General features: G+C 45.1%; 2 protein-coding genes across 17 annotated transcripts in view; one reads left to right on the plus strand and one right to left on the minus strand.

The window, feature by feature from the left end:
• Positions 1 to 17,005, plus strand: part of LOC121000856 (gastrula zinc finger protein XlCGF66.1-like) — a 576,261-nt gene that overhangs the window by 245,210 nt on the left and 314,046 nt on the right. The window lies entirely within an intron of this gene.
• LOC121000834 (zinc finger protein 383-like) overlaps positions 12,100 to 17,005 on the minus strand; it is a 1,218,895-nt gene continuing 1,213,989 nt past the window's right edge. For 15 of the 16 annotated variants that reach the window (XM_040431515.1, XM_040431524.1, XM_040431516.1 and 12 more), the window contains one exon: positions 12,100 to 13,716. In XM_040431515.1, coding sequence (XP_040287449.1) covers positions 12,530 to 13,716 — 1,187 coding nt within the window. In that variant the 3' untranslated portion in view covers positions 12,100 to 12,529. The remainder of the gene's footprint in view (positions 13,717 to 17,005) is intronic. The other variant, XM_040431518.1, reaches the window with a different exon arrangement.

Raw genomic sequence — 17,005 nt, forward strand, 5'->3', positions numbered from 1 at the left:
CCCCCTTCGCCAGTAATAACAGCCCCCGCCAGTAAAAGTATTGTACATAATAAAAATAATTTAAAAAAACCACATATTTACCTCCTTGGCAGCGATGCGATGCAGGCCTCTTCTGGCCTGTGTCCCACGCTGTATGGCTCAGGCAGCGCAGCGCGATGATGTCATCGCACCGCCTGCGCCGGCCTCTGATAGGCTGCCGGCACTAGGCCGGCAGCTTATCAGAGGAAGGGAAAGGGACACGCCTCTCCCTCCCCTACCGCAGCACAGGCAGGCATCTGTATCGCTGTCCTGAGGACGGCGATACAGATGACTGGAGATGACACAATGGAAGCGCTCATCTCCCTGTGCTCCGCCGCCAGCTCGCTCGCCTGCCGCATATCGGCGGCGGCTGCGCGGGCCACATGACAAGGTCTGGCGGGCCGGATTCGGCCCGCGGGCCTTGTGTTTGACACCCGTGCCTTAGGGTGTCTACTTTCCGAAATGGGGTCATTTGTGGGGTTTTTCTACTGTCTGGGCATTGTGGAACCTCAGGAAACATGACAGGTGCTCAGAAAGTCAAAGTGCGTAAATTCACATTTTTGCACCATAGTTTGTAAACGCTATAACTTTTACCCAAACCAATAAATATACACTTATTGCATTTTTTTTTTATCAAAGACATGTAGAACAATAAGTTTAGAGAATAATTTATATAGAAATGTAGTTTTATTTGAAAAAATAATACAACAGAAAGTGAAAAATGTCATTTTTTTGCGAAAATTTCGGTCAATTTTGATTAATATCAAAAAAAGTTAAAATGTCAGCAGCAATGAAATACCACCAAATGAAAGCTCTATTAGTGAGAAGAAAAGGAGGTAAAATTAATTTAGGTGGTAAGTTGTATGACCGAGCAATAAACGGTGAAAGTAGTGTAGTGCAGAATTGTAAAAAGGGCCTGGTCATTAAGGGGGTTTAAGCACTGGGGGCTGAAGTGGTTAATGATTGTTGCATGCAACATTTTACTTGACCAGCTATTTTAGATATTCTACGGCAGTCCTGTTATAATCCCCCCCAATGAGCCTTTCGACCAAATAATAAAAATATTTATAAAATCTCACCCATATGCTGCAAAAAAATAATAATAATCTGCAATGCAAAATCGATAATAAAGATCAACTACAAACATAAACATATTTCACATGAAAACTTACAGTTACTTGGCTTGGCCCTTGGGGATCTCGGACGCCACTTCAACACTTTGGCCGGGGGCTCGGCGGAGCTGATGTTGTGCTTTATCCTAATGAGAAAGATTTCATAATAAGGATTTGAAGAAGGGGCAGAGGGGTCACAGAGCAGGGAGAGGCTGGTGCGGCTACTAGGGGGTCATACCATGGGGGAGTAATAAAGCCCACCATAATGCCCCCCAGTAGTAATAATTCTTCTTATAATGTGCAAAACATACCCCTTTGTAATGCCCCCAGTTGAGCTAATGTTCCCATAATGTACCAATATAAAATACCCCTTCTCAGTGCCCCCGTAGATGACCCCATAGTACTCCTCTCCCCCTTCCCCATAGTACCCACCATAATGTGTCCCAGTATACAATGCCCCTATACAGAGCCCCCCATATAAAATACCCCTTCTTTTTAGCCTCAGTAGATGCCCCTATAGTGCCACCCAATAATCTGCCAGTAATAAGTGCCCCAATAGATGCCCCCAATCACGTGCCAGTAGCCAGAGCCCCCCCATATTATGTGCCAGTAGCCAGAGTGCCCCCCCTATCATGTGCCAGTAGCCACCCCTTATGTGCCAGTAGCCACCCCTTATGTGCCTGTGGTCCCCCTTATGTGCCTGTAGTCCCCCTTATGTGCCTGTGGTCCCCCTTATGTGCCTGTAGTCCACCTTATGTGCCTGTAGTCCCCCTTATGTTCCAGTAGCCGCCCTTTATGTGCCAGTAGCCGCCCCTTATCATGTGCCAGTAGCCCCCTTATCATGTGCCAGCCCAGTAGTCCCCCCTTATCATGTGCCAGCCCAGTAGTCCCCCCTTATCATGTGCCAGCCCAGTAGTACCCCCTTATCATGTGCCAGGACAGTAGTCCCCCCTTATCATGTGCCAGGACAGTAGTCCTCCCTTATCATGTGCCAGGACAGTAGTCCCCCCTTATCATGTGCCACCCCAGTAGTTCCCCCTCATCATGTGCCAGCTCAGTAGTCCCCCCTTATCATGTGCCACCCCAGTAGTTCCCCCTCATCATGTGCCAGCCCAGTAGTTCCCCCTCATCATGTGCCAGCCCAGTAGTCCCCCCTTATCATGTGCCAGCCCAATAGTCCCCTCTTATCATGTGCCAGCCCAGTAGTCCCCCCTTATCATGGGGGACTACTGTCCTGGCACCTTATCAGGTGCCAGTATTGTACCTATATAAAAATAAAAAAAAACACTTATACTTACCTCCAGCGATGCAATGCAGGCCTCTTCCGACCTGTGTCCCTCGCTATACGACTCAGGCAGCGCGATGATGTCATTGCGCCGCCTGCACCGGCCTCTGATAGGCTGACAGCACTAGGCCGGCAGCCTATCAGAGGAACAGGAGGGGACACACCTCTCCCTCCCCTGCTGCAGCACAGGCATCTGTATCACTGTCCTGAGGATGGCGATACAGATTACTATGGAGATGAGCGCTTCCACAATGGAAGCGCTCATCTCCTGCTGCTGTGCCCTGCCGCCGGCCGCACCCACTTGTCACCAGGGCCGCGGCCTTGCGGCACTCAGGCCTACCGGGAAATTTCCCGGTATCCCGGCAGGCCAGTCCGACCCTGCCCCTAATGGTCTCCCCCCCCCCCCCCCCACACCCTACTATTTCTGCTCTTACTCCCCGTTACCTGTTCCTTTTGTGTCTTGTCAGTTGTCTTATCCCTAGTGCTGAGTTTCATGTGCTACATCTTTGGATATAATTATGGGTCCTGTAACACTGTACGCAATGTTTTTTATGCATGTTCCCATCTTGATGGTCTGCCAAATGACTCTGTATGAGCTATGTCAGACCATTTTCATGTTTTTTCCCTTTTTTCACTTTCTGTATTATTAAAAAGTTGCACGCTATGTGCTAATAAAAATCTACAGTATAAAAAGAAAAGATGGAAAATCTGCCAAAAAAGTTAAATTTTGAAATTTCATCTCCATTTTTCCTTTATATCTTGTGGAACACCTAAAGGGTTAACAACATTTGTAAAATCAGTTTTGAATACTTTGGAGGGGTGTTGTTTCTACAATGGGGTCATTTATGGGTGGTTTCTATTATGTAAGCCCCTCAAAGTGACTTCATAACTGAACTGGTCCTAAGAATTGCTTCTAAAATTCTAAGCCTTCTAACATCCTAAAAAATAAAATGATAATCACAAAATGATGCCAACATAAAGTAGGCATATGGGGAATGTAAAGTAATAAATATTTTGTTAGGTATCACTTTCTATTTTAAAAGCAAAGAAATAGAAATTTAGAAAATTGTAAATTTTTCTAAATTGTTTTATGTCTCAGTTATCTGCTTATTTTATTTTTTTATCTTCATTTTCTCTTATGTTGGGTGACATTTTCGGGCTTCGGAACCGATTACTCAGCTTACAATGGTTGTCCCGGAACCAATTATTTTTGTAACTTGAGGGACCACTGTGTATATATATATGTTAGTATGGCCAGGGCATGTTTAGTGTTAAATAAAAGTTTAATCCCGGAAAACTCCTTTAAGTACCTGATGCTCCTAGCATTAATTGCGAGCAAGAGATCATTATGTATCCAGCCAGCAGTGATGAGAAGGGCTCAGGAGTCCCCCTCGGTATCGTCCCATCGGCCAGTTCGCCCCTGCTTTTACATCAATATAAAGTGGATCATATATAGTGCTCATGACGCGTCAGCATCTTCTCTTCTGATTGGCTGAGGCTGACTGCAAGTCATTATAGGCAAGCCAGGGCCCCACCATGGACATGTGATCTACCTGCTTCATCCTCCCCGCTGTCAGAGTAGTTCCATTTTCAGGTACAAAGTAATTAAATAATTAAGTCGGACGACACAAAGACACAATTGCTGTATCTAAGGAGATCTGAGAGACCACCCCAAAAATCTTTATTATTATACCTTTATGATAATGGGAGTAACTGGGTGTTTCAAGGCGGTTACAATACTTAAAAATAAAACGTGGCACATTACATTATTGCATGTGACAACATATTGGCAATACCTTGTAGTTTCAAAACTAGGTAAAAGTTCAACTGGCTGATACAGGACCCAATTTGGACATGTATACCGACCATCTGGATCCGTTATTCGTGAAAAAGTAACAAACATTTCCTAGAATCTCTGAGAATCTCATTGATACATATCTGCTCAAACTACATATTTCCCAAACTTCTTCATTGTATTCCAAATTTGGTGAAATACTTCCTTTTCCTTACAGAGATTCAGGTTACAACATGATTACAGATGGCCTTCGGACTATGTTCTAAGGCCAAGATATTATGAAACAGTGGAATAAATGATAAACTTCACAGAGGATACAGATTATAGAAATAAGGTTAATTTCTATAAATATATGTATGACATAATCATTCATGTTATATGTATTATATGAATATAAGGTTGACATTGACCCCATTACTCTCACACTACTCCCCTCTTTTTATCATTATTTTGCAGGCTGTATAGATCACCCTACCTCCCTTCTGGGGGAAGAGAACCTTCCTACTTACACAAAGTGAAAGAATACTTAATCTTGCCAATTGTGGGATGACCAGCATCCATCCAGAAGATCCTACTTTTTAAACCATCCCCACTATCTATCTTGTCTAATTAAACCTATACAACCAGTGGAATCCATATTAGGGAAGCATACTATGAGAACGCAGGTCAACCAGTTAATCATTAGTCCTTTGGTTTTACAATGGAGTCCCGCAATAAATGCAATTAGTCAGCAGGTACAGCAGTATTTTGGTGAAGCCAAGTCTAAAACAGGAGTCACAATTGTAGTTGTGGCAGCGGCAGACGTTGAAGGTGGAGTCCTCATGACCATCACTTGCATAGGAGTGTCATTGTTCTTAATCACAGTAGTTACTTTAGATTTTCCTGTAAAACATGCTGTCTTCCCTTCGTCCTAACCAGTGGCACAGATGGGGTATTCTGCCCCCGTGGACGGGTTAGGACAGGTGGAAATTTTATTGACAAGAGAAAGTAATTAAGCAATTAACAGGACCCTCCCACCCCAATAAAGAGGGAGATCAACCCCCAGTCCCCTTGCGTTTTTTTCTGTCCTGCAGACAGGTGATTTATTTATTTTTTGCCACATTAGGTGCTGCTATGCGGTACCTTTCTCGGCGGAGTGTCCGTTCGGGGGGCGGGGCTCCCTCATGTGTATGCGGTGAAGGGTTATATGGAGTCTAACATGAATCAAGTGGGAAACTATCCAGTCAGTGACCAATCTTCTCTTGCCAGGGGATTTCCTGGCAACCTTGGACCTCAAGGATGCCTACCTCCATATTCTTTTTTTCTTCAGGGACCCTTTGGACCCGGGATTAAATATTTAAAGTTCAAAAAGCCTGAGGCTAGTAGGTTCCCGTTTCAGGTCAATGTTAAAACATAACGTTTACTTCATAGCTTAAAATATACGGGAAGACAGAAAGGGGTGTCTTAAAAATAAAGTGTGCTTGTGCTCTACGGCAATGGGGTGACGGTTCCTTTTGAGTATTATTGCTTATTTTTGCAGTTATTTCCCTTTATTTTTCTGTTATCCTATCCTCACGGGTCAAATAATTCTATATTGTCATGCTTTGTTTTTTTTATTTTTTGGTACGATGAGATATCTGCTCTCTATCAACCATATGCCAGAGTCTAAGAGTATGCTTCTCTGATACCTATAAACCTGTCCCTTTCTTTCCGATAATGAACTAGGATAACTTTCCCTTGCCGTTTGTGTCAGCGTGCTTAGTGCCTGCAGCGCACCAAGACACGGACACAGAGTTCAAACAACACTTGCTTAAAACCTAAGTTGTAGCTCCCCGACATGTTTCGCCACAACTGTAGCGTCTTCAGGGGCAATGGAGCTACTATCAACACGATCGCCATATGGGTTGGTGTTTAAATATCCTATGTGCGGATCTTTTCCTTTCAATTCACCAATAGACATCCGGCGATCGTGTGATAGCTATACAAACGGGCCAATGAGTTCCGCTCTCAGTGCTTGGTCAGTTGTAAGCATCACCAATACCTTCAGGGGGGATGCGCATGCGTAAGAACTTATACCTTTGTCCCGATCTTGTTTGGGGCAACCGCGCATGTCCTGTCGGTCTGAACTCTCTATTCCTGTTTTCCGTCTCTTCTACAGATTCTAAGTCGAGGCGCATGCGTCCAAACTTATGGTAAGTATATTCGTAGGTAATTCGCATTGCGCATGCTCGCCGACTTTGTCTTCTGAACCTCCAAGAATTCCAATTATGTGCGCATGTGCCTATACTCATACATTTTCCTGTACCTGCATTCTTCTGCGCATGCTCTCCGACTCTATCTCCGGATTAGATTTACAATGACTCTAGCGTACTGCGCATGCCCCCCGACTCTGTCTCAGGAAGGATTCAGAAGATTCCTGGATATGGATAGGGATTCAGATAAACTTACAAACAGGGGATATTACTTGTGCAAATATTTCTCGTTCCATAGATAATTTGGAACCATCCATTGTTGTCATGGTATATATATCTACTCTGACCCAATATATTTATTCATTTTGCACTTTGTCCTCGTTCCTGGGTTTTGATGCTTTGGTGGGGTATCCTACGAATATGTGCCATAGTGGTACCATTCCTATATCGGATCTACGTCTGATGGTCTACTCCACGGTCTTTATTTTATATATTATTATCTTAATTAGATATTCATTCATCTGATAATATATAATATGTTTTATAATCTTTAATATATATAGTGGATAGTCAATTCTTCTTTTGGGGTATTTTGATAGATTCTATAAATATTTTACCCTCTCTTTTAATCCGTAGGTTATAAAATATGCAGGGGCTCGTTTTTTGCAGAAAGAGTTGAGGTTTTTATTGGTACCATTTTTGGGTACATAGGATTTTTTGACCATTCATTATTACACTTTATGGGGCAAGGTGACCAAAAAATTTGCTGTTTTGGAACAGTTTTTATTTATTTATTTTTACAGCGTTTATCTGAGAGGTTAGGTCATGTGACATTTTTATAGAGCAGATTGTTACGGATGTGGCAATACCTAATATGTATACTTTTTCTTATTTATTTAAGTTTTACACAATAATAGAATTTCTGAAACCCAAAAAATCATGTTTTAGTGTCTCCATAGTCTGAGAGCCATAGCTTTTTTATTTTTTGGGCGATTGTCTTAAATAGGGTATCATTTTTGCGGGATGAGGTACTATTTTGGGGGTCATAAGCCTTTTTGATCGCTTGCTGTTGCACTTTTTGTGATGTAAGGTGACAAAAATGGCTTTTTTTTTTAGTTTTTTTTTATGGTGTTTATCGGACGGGTTCTATCATGTGACATATTTATAGAGACGGTCGTTACGGACATGGTGATACCTAATATGTGTAGTGTTTTTTTTTATAGAAAAAGGCAATTTATTTTTTTTATTTTACATTTTTATTTATTTTTTACTTTTATTATTTTTAACTTTTTTTTTTGTATCAAGTCCCTCTTGGATCTTGAAGATCTAGTGGGGCTGATGGCTGTACTATACTTTGCAATGCTCTTGCATTGCAAAGTATAATACAATCAGATGCCCTGTAGGTGGCAACAGCAGATGCTTTTGCAAAGTGTCCGGTTGCCATGGCAGCGCGGCAGCCCCGATGGTGGAGAGAGGGAGCCCCCTCCCTCTATTAACCCCATGGATGCCGCGGCATCTGTGGGGTTACAGCAGAGTGTCAGCATAGAGCTGACACTCTGCTGATGGCGGCGGCTCAGGAATGGAGCCGCCGCCATCACACACAGCAGGGGAACTGCACGGCATGGTGGCAGCCTTGAAAAGGGGGGCGGGGGGTTGGGGGTGTACGGCCAGCATTGAGGGGCAGCGCAAATGGGGGCAGGAGGTGGACCGCATCAGGGCACTGGGCAGGCTGCAGGAATGTGGATGGGAGCGGGGGGACTTCATAAGGGGCAGAAGGGGACAAGGGGGGGCTTGGCGCACAGATCGGGGGGGGGGCACGAGGACACTATCTGATTTCAGGCTCTGATCTGCAGAGCGCAGATCAGAGCCTGAATCCGGCATTTTTTCACTGCCGCGATCTGATTGGTTAGTCTGCACAGACTAACCAATCGGATCGATTGCCGGCAAGGGGCCACTCTGATTGGTCCCTTGCCGGCATTACTGAACTGTATGCTGTCCGTGATTAAAGAGCTGCCATGACGTCTATACACGTGGTAGCTGCACGGGGTATGTGCAGCTATCGCGTATATATACGGATTGCGGTTGTGAAGGGGTTAAGTATATGAATCCTAGTACCTGAAAAGTTTATGCCCGGAGACTGTGGCACATACGATATATAACTTACTTCAAATGTTCTGTGCCGAGAGTCTCTAGGGCGCAGCAGTCAATGAAGTCTCAGAGGAATCCGATAGTTCAATGAGTAGAAGAGATCTTCTGTTTCCTCTACCAGCGCGCACGGTCCCGGCCGGTGACGCGCGCACGCGCGAGGGAAACTACGCTGATAGCTTTGAAAAACGAAAGTTCTGTTGGACGGATGCCTAATTGGATCACAATATCTTAGACGCGTTTTGGAATTCACGAATATATAAATATATGTATGACATAATCATTCATGTTATATGTATTATATGCAGGGCCGGCCTTAGGTGTCCAGGCGCCCTGTGCGAGCTAACCTTGTGGCGCGCCCCCCCCCCCCCCCCCAAAAAAAAAAACACTGCTTGTTGCTGGCATCATGGCATAGGCTGGCTGACTATCCAACCAAGTAGTTACCAGCCCGCACACCCCAAAGGCCGGTGTAATGTTATACTTCCCTACTTCGTGAGATTTCCCTACCCTCGTCACTTCCAGTCGCACCGGACATGACGTGAGGAGGTGTGCCGCGCCGCGCAGGCGCACAACGACAGGTTAGGGAAGTTTCACAGCAGAGTGCGCATGCGCCAGGAGCCTCACCAGCGGTTAGGGAAGGGAAAAATTACGTACAGGCCAGTGCTTTTTCCCTACCCTAACCGCTGGTGAGGCTCCCAGCGCATGCGCAGTGTCGGCCGGTGTCCAGCTGAGAACATCCATCCGATCACCGCACCTGTGCACTGGCCCATAATTTTTCCCTACCCTAACCGCCGGAGAGGCTCCCAGCGCATGCGCACTCTGCTGTGAAATTTCCCTAACCCATCGTTGTGCGCAGTGCGCCCCCCCAATATAATAAACATTGGTGGCGCAGTGCGCCCCCCCCAATATAATAAACATTGGTGGCGCAGTGCGCCCCCCCAACACCCCAGTATAATAAACATTGGTGGCGCAGTGCGCCCCCCCCAATATAATAAACATTGGTGGCGCAGTGCGCCCCCCCAATATAATAAACATTGGTGGCGCAGTGCGCCCCCCCAACACCCCAGTATAATAAACATTGGTGGCGCAGTGCGCCCCCCCCCCCAATATAATAAACGTTGGTGGCGCAGTGCGCCCCCCCCAATATAATAAACATTGGTGGCGCAGTGCGCCCCCCCTCAATAAAATAAACATTGGTGGCGCAGTGCGCCCCCCCCCCAACACCCCAGTATAATAAACATTGGTGGCGCAGTGCGCCCCCCCAGTATAATAAACATTGGTGGCGCAGTGCGCCCCCCCAACACCCCAGTATAATAAACATTGGTGGCGCAGTGCGCCCCCCCCCAATATAATAAACATTGGTGGCGCAGTGGGCAGTGCCAATGAGGGTTAAAAAATAATTAACTCACCTCCTCCAATTGATCATCTTCTGTTCTTTCTTCATGACCTGTCAAAGGACCTGTGGTGACATCACTGGGCTCATCACATGATCCATCACCATGGTAATGGGTCATGTGATGAGCTCAGTGACGTCACCACAGGTCCTGAAGAAAACAGGAGACCGGCAGCTATGCGATCAACTGGAGGAGGTGAGTTAATTTTTTTTTATTATTTTTTAACCCTCACTGGCACTTCCCACTGTGCCACCAATGTTTCTTATACTGGGGTGTTGGGGGGGGGGGGGGGCCGCCCTGTGCCACCGTTTTTTATACTGGGGGGGGGGGGGGGGGGGGGCCGCACTGTGCCACCGTTTCTTATACTGGGGTGTTGGGGGGGGGGGGGCCGCACTGTGCCACCGTTTCTTATACTGGGGTGTTGGGGGGGGGGGGCCGCACTGTGCCACCGTTTCTTATACTGGGGTGTTGGGGGGGGGGGGGGCGCACTGTGCCACCAACGTTTCTTATACTGGGGGGGGGGGGGGGGCGCACTGTGCCACCAACGTTTCTTATACAAATACAGGAGGCGGGTGCCGGAATCAAATAGCCGGCACCCGACCTTTGTGACAGGGAGCTGCGATCAGCGGCAGTTAACCCCTCAGGTACCGCACCTGAAGGGTTAACTCAACTGCAGCTGATTGCAGCTCCCTGTCATAGAGGTCGGGTGTCGGCTATTTGATTCCAGCACCCGCCTCCTGTATTTGTATTTCAGGTCAGTTTTTTTCATTGGTGGCGCAGTGGCCACAGCCCCTCCCCTCCTCCTCCTGCCTTTTCTTATTGGCAGCGGCGGGGGCAGCAGGCAGGTCAGACAGGGGAGGGGGAGATGGAGGGGGCGCCCCGAGGGAGAACACAAGTGCAGCCTCGCCTGCCGCAGATTACATTGCGAGCTGTCGGCCGCCCAGCGCCCCTGTTACTATGGCGCCCTGTGCGGCCGCACAGCCCGCACACCCCAAAGGCCGGCCCTGATTATATGAATATAAGGTTGACATTGACCCCATTACTCTCACACTACTCCCCTCTTTTTATCATTATTTTGCAGGCTGTATAGATCGCCCTACCTCCCTTCTGGAGGAAGAGAACCTTCCTACTTACACAAAGTGAAAGAATACTTAATCTTGCAAATGGTGGAATGACCAGCATCCATCCAGAAGATCCTACTTTTTAAACCATCCCCACTATCTATCTTGCCTAATTAAACCTATACAACCAGTGGAATCCATATTAGGGAAGCATACTATGAGAACTCAGGTCAACCAGTTAATCATTAGTCCTTTGGTTTTACAATGGAGTCCCGCAATAAATGCAATTAGTCAGATTCTACACAGCCTTCTGTCCGCAGCAGGTATAACGGTATTTTGGTGAAGCCAAGTCTAAAATAGGAGTCACAATTGTAGTTGTGGCAGCGGCAGACGTTGAGGGTGGAGTCCTCATGACCACCACTTGCATAGGAGTGTCCTTGTTCTTAATCACAGTAGTTACTTTATATTGTCCTGTAAAACATGCTGTCTTCAGACCCTCAGATTGAGGACACCATTTTAAGAGATTTGGAAGAAGAATTTTTGGGAAATGCTAAACAGATTCTCTCATCTCATCTCTAAGCAGAAAGCATCCTATAAAGGGAGCTCCACACCCGCCACATTTCCATCAATTTATAACCCCTTCCCACTGCAACCATTTTCCGTTTTTTGCACTTTTATTTTTCTTCCCCTCCATCCAAATGCCATACCTTTTCTATTTTTCCAGTCGCATGGCTGTAGCAGGGCTGTTTTTTGTAGGAGAAACTTTCTAATGTTTCCATTTATTATTCCACATGGTTTATTGGGAAGCTGGAAAAAAAATACTGATAGGGTAGAAATAATAAAAAATGCAGTTGCGCCATTGTTCTATGGATTATGTTTTTACAGCGTTCACTGCGCAGTGACATTTTTTCTATGGTTTAGTAAGATTACAGCAATCACAGATTTATATTATTGTGCTAGGTTTTAATACTCCCCAAAAAAAATCCACAGGGCTGTGTGAAGGTTCTTTATTTGCGGTGCGAGCTACAATTTCTATTGATAACATTTTATGTTATATGTGACTTTATGTTTTTTATTCAGTTTTCAATAACTTTATCTTTAAGGCAGAAGTCGTTAAATACCCAAAACCTGCCGTACGTGTATGGCAAGTGTTATGAAGGGGTTAAAACTGCGTCTCCCCTACGTGCATTCTCTGATGTTTAACACAATCCGATTGGTAAGTAAAACATTTCCCACAGGCCGTACATAATTATGGCCTCTCCCCTGTATGATGACTTTCATGGTGAAGATTGGGTTTCAGAGCCCACCATTTCCCACATTCTGAACAGGAATACGGCTTCTGCCCTGTGTGAATTCTTGATTTCTCTCAAAACTTAATTTGTGAGTAAAATATTTCCCTGCATGAAAGTGGCTTTTCCTGTTGGAATTTTTTAATGCCCAACAATATATTTCTGAGTTAAACATTCTTAATACGACTACAGATTTTTTTCCCATGTGACATCTTTGATGTTGAAGATCTGATTTTCTAACGAAATATCAGTCACATCCTTAACATGAATACGGCTTCTCCTTTGTGTGAACTCTCTGATGAGTCTCAAGATTTGATTTCTGAGTAAAACATTTCCCACATTCTGAACATGAATACGGCTTCTCTCCCGTGTGAACTCTCTGATGCCTCTCAAGGTCTGATTTGTAAGCAAAACATTTCCCACAGTCTGAACATGAATACGCTTTCTCCCCTGTGTGAATTCCTTGATGGATAACAAGAGAAATTTTATGAGTAAAACATTTCCCACATTCTGAACATGAATACGGCTTCTCTCCCGTGTGAACTCTCTGATGCCTCTCAAGTTTTGATTTGTAAGCAAAACATTTCCCACAGTCTGAACATGAATACGCTTTCTCCCCTGTGTGAATTCTTTGATGGACAACAAGAGAAAATGTATGAGTAAAACATTTCCCACATTCTGAACAAGAATACGGCTTCTCTACCGTGTGAACTCTCTGATGCCTCTCAAGTTCTGATTTCTGAGTAAAACATTTCCCACAGTCTGAACATAGATACGGCTTTTCCCCTGTGTGAATTCTCTGATGGTTTATAAAATGTGATTTCTGAGTAAAATATTTCCCACATTCTGAACATGAATACGGCTTCTCTCCCGTGTGAACTCTCTGATGCATCTCAAGTTTTGATTTCTGAGTAAAACATCTCCCACATTCTGAACATGGATACGGCTTCTCTCCAGTGTGAACTCTCTGATGCCTCTTAAGTTCTGATTTCTGAGTAAAACATTTCCCACATTCTGAACATGGATACGGCTTTTCTCCCGTGTGAACTCTCTGATGCCTCTTAAGGTCTGATTTGTGAGTAAAACATTTCCCACATTCTGAACATGGATACGGCTTCTCTCCCGTGTGAACTCTCTGATGCCTCTCAAGTTCTGATTTCTGAGTAAAACATTTCCCACATTCTGAACATGGATATGACTTCTTCCCTTTCTGAGCTCTTAGGGCTCCCTCACCCCTTTTGTGGCTTGCATTCTGGTTAACAGTCTGTGATGAATCAGAAGATCGGATTTGTTTTAAAGGGTCAGATGACAGAGTTTTGCTGTGAAGGGTGGATGGTACATCTGGGATAATGGCACAATCTTCATACGTCTCTGATGTGACACCCGGATCATCTGCATTATAATCTGTAGATATCAATTGTCCCTCCGAGCTCCCAGTACAGTCATCTGACAAGAACAAAATTTAGTAAAATTATTTTTAATAATATAAATTTTTAAAATAATACTGATATTTTTTAACATATAAAAATGCACTTTAGTGCAGGGGAGTGGAGAGGAACAGTGCGGTGATGTATGAGGAAGCCATGGCTATGGAGTCAGCGTAAGGCTGGATTACTATTCTCTATTAAAATTCTTTGTATAAAATAATCTGCCTTAAAGGGAACCTGTCACCTGTAGTACGTGGCCCTCACAGGGGGCAGCATAGTGTAGTCACAGGCCCAGTGATTTCAGCGGTCTGTCACATCTGTGCTGGCAGTCAGTACTGACAAGCCGAACCCCACAGTGTGCACTCCTCTACCCTCCCCTGCCTCCGGACCAAGACTGACTGTTTTTCCTATGCACAACTGGAAAGAATCCTGCCAGTGAATGTCGGGAGGAGGCGGACGGTGGGGGTAGTGAGCCTCATCGGACTCATCTCCCTCCTAGTGCTGGCATGTGCTGTGGGGTTTGGACTATCGGTAATTTAAAAGAACTGACTGCCAGCACAGAAGTGATAGGTTCCCTCTAAAGAGCATCTGTCATCAGGATCAACCCTATTAAACCAGACCTACTGCTTGCTAGAGTTAATCATACTGAGTGGAACGACCCCTCCGTTCTTTAACCACCTCCCGTCTGCCCATTGACTATAAACGTCCAGGAGGTGGATCTCTATTTCTGATAGCACGTTTTAAAACATCCTGCAGCTTTCCCTCCTGTGCTCTGCCCCTCTACATAGAAACTCCATGACTAAGCTCCCTCCTGACAGCCAAGAACATGGAGCTTTACCCTGAGACCTTTTTTGCTGGTCTCCAGGCTTTTGATCGCTCTGACAAGCAGTCAGAGCGATCACAAATGCATCTACCATCTCCCTCTCATTACTGCCAGTCAGAGAGGGAGATCGGTATTTAAAGTAGGCATCTCGATTGTAATGTTAAACTGTAAGCCCTGGAGACCGATCAGCATGGTCTCCAGGGCATGTGAGCGCTGTAATTTCCAGTTACAGCGCTCAGAGAGGCTTGTACCGTCTCCCTCTCTGTAGCGCTGGCAGGAGAGGGAGATCGGTACATTCACACTCCAGCAGCTGTTTACACTGGAGACAAATCAGCAGCATAGTCTCCAGAGCATGTGAGCGCTGCAATCTGCAGTCACAGCGCTCAGAGAGGCTTGTACCGTCTCCCTCTCATTAGTGCTAGCAGGAGAGAGAGATCGGAACATTTACACTCACCCAGCAGCTGTTTTCACTGGAGTCTGATCAGCACGATCTCCAGGACATGTGACTGTCTGAGCCGGGAGAGTGCAGGAGCTGTGAGGTCTTTCAGAGACCTCGATCAGCCCTGCACTGAGGCTGTACAGCAAAGTATACTGCTGTACAGCCTCTCTAGGGGTGCATTTCTCCTGTAACTGGGGCTACTATGTCAGCCCCAGTTATAGGAGAAATCAACAGTGAAAAGAAAAAATGTGAAGTTAAATGTCCCCCAGAGGTCTTGTATGACCTTATGGGGGACGCAAAGTAAAAAATAAAAATAAAATGTAAAAAAAAAAAAAAAAAAAATTAAGTTTTCACATGTAAAAAGAAACAATTCCCCAAGTAAGGAATAAAAAAATAATAAAAAAATAGAAAGAATAAAATAGACATATTTGGTATTGCCGCGTCCGTGACGGTCGGCTCTATAAATATATCACATAATAGACCCAGTCCAATAATCACCATAAAAAATAAAAATAAATAACTGTCAAAAAAAGCCATTTTTGTCACCTTACATCACAAAAAGTGCAACACCAAGTGATCAAAAAGGCGTATGTCCCACAAAATGGTACCAATAAAACCGTCACCTCATCCCGCAAAAAATGAGCCCCTACATAAGAAAATCTCTCAAAAAATAAAAAAACTATAGCTCTCAGAACATGGACACATTAAAACATTTTTTTTTTGTTTCAAAAAGGCTATTATTGGGTAAAACTTTAATAAATAAGAAAAAGTATACATATTAGGTATCGCCACGTCCGTAACAATCTGCTCTATAAAATGTCACTTGACTGAACCCCTCAAGTGAACGCTTTAAAAAAAAAAAAAAAAAAAACTGTGCTAAAACAACAAATTTTTTGGTCACCTTGCCCCATAAAGTGTTATAATTAATGATCAAAAAATCATATGTACCCAAAAATAGTACCAATAAAACTGGCACCTTATTACCTAGTTTCCAAAATGGGGTCACTTTTTGGGAGTTTCTACTGTAAGGGTGCATCAGGGGGCTTCAAATGGGACATGGCATCTAAAAACCACGTGGAGTTCCTTTTCTTCTGTGCCCTGCCGTGTGCCCATACAGCAGTTTATGACCACATGTGGGGTGTTTCTGTAAACTGCAGAATCTGGGTAATAAATATTGAGTTTTGTTTGGCTGTTAACCATCGATGTGTTAAAGAAGAAATTGGATTAAAATGGAAAATCTTCCAAAAAAGTGAAATTTAAAAATTTGATCTCAATTTTCCTTTAATTCTTGTGGAACGCCTAAAGGGTTAACAAAGTTTGTAAAATCGGTTTTAACCTCTTAAGGACATAGGGCGTACAGGTACGCCCTTGTGCCCTGGTACTTAAGGACACAGGGCGTACATGTACGCCCTGTGTATTTTCGATCACTGCCGTGCGGCTGGCAGTGATCGGAACCCGGTGCCTGCTCAAATCATTGAGCAGGCACCTAGGCTAAATGCGCGGGGGGGGTCCCGTGACCCCCCCATGTCGGCGATTGCGGCAAACCGCAGGTCAATTCAGACCTGCGGTTTGCTGCGATTTCTGAAGTTTCTGGTCCCCCGCCCGCCTCCCCTTGTATAATCGTTGGTGTCTAGTGGGGATACCAGGGTGCCAGCACATTGCTGGCACCCTGGTATAAACGGCTGACATCTGCGATGCGATGTCAGCCGTTTAACCCTTTCCATACAGCGGTCCGTACGGACCGCTGTATGGAAAAGGTTAACAGCGCAGGGAGCTCCCTCCCTCTCCCATCGGGGGGCTGCTGTGCCTTTGCAGCCCCCCGATGGGGAGGGAGAGAGCCCCCAGAGAGCCCCCCGAGAGATCCCCTCCTTACCCTTCCCCGTCTGCGAAGTTCTGAGCAGACGGGGAAGGTTCCCATGGCAACAGGACGCCTCTCAGGCGTCCTGCTGTCCATGGTGCTGAACAGATCTGTGCAGAAAGGCATAGATCTGTTCAGTGTAAGTAAAATACAGTACAGAACAATATATATTGTACTGTACTGTATTA

The sequence above is a fragment of the Bufo bufo genome, chromosome 5 (assembly GCF_905171765.1).
Source record: "Bufo bufo chromosome 5, aBufBuf1.1, whole genome shotgun sequence".
NCBI classification, from domain to species: Eukaryota; Metazoa; Chordata; class Amphibia; order Anura; family Bufonidae; genus Bufo; species Bufo bufo.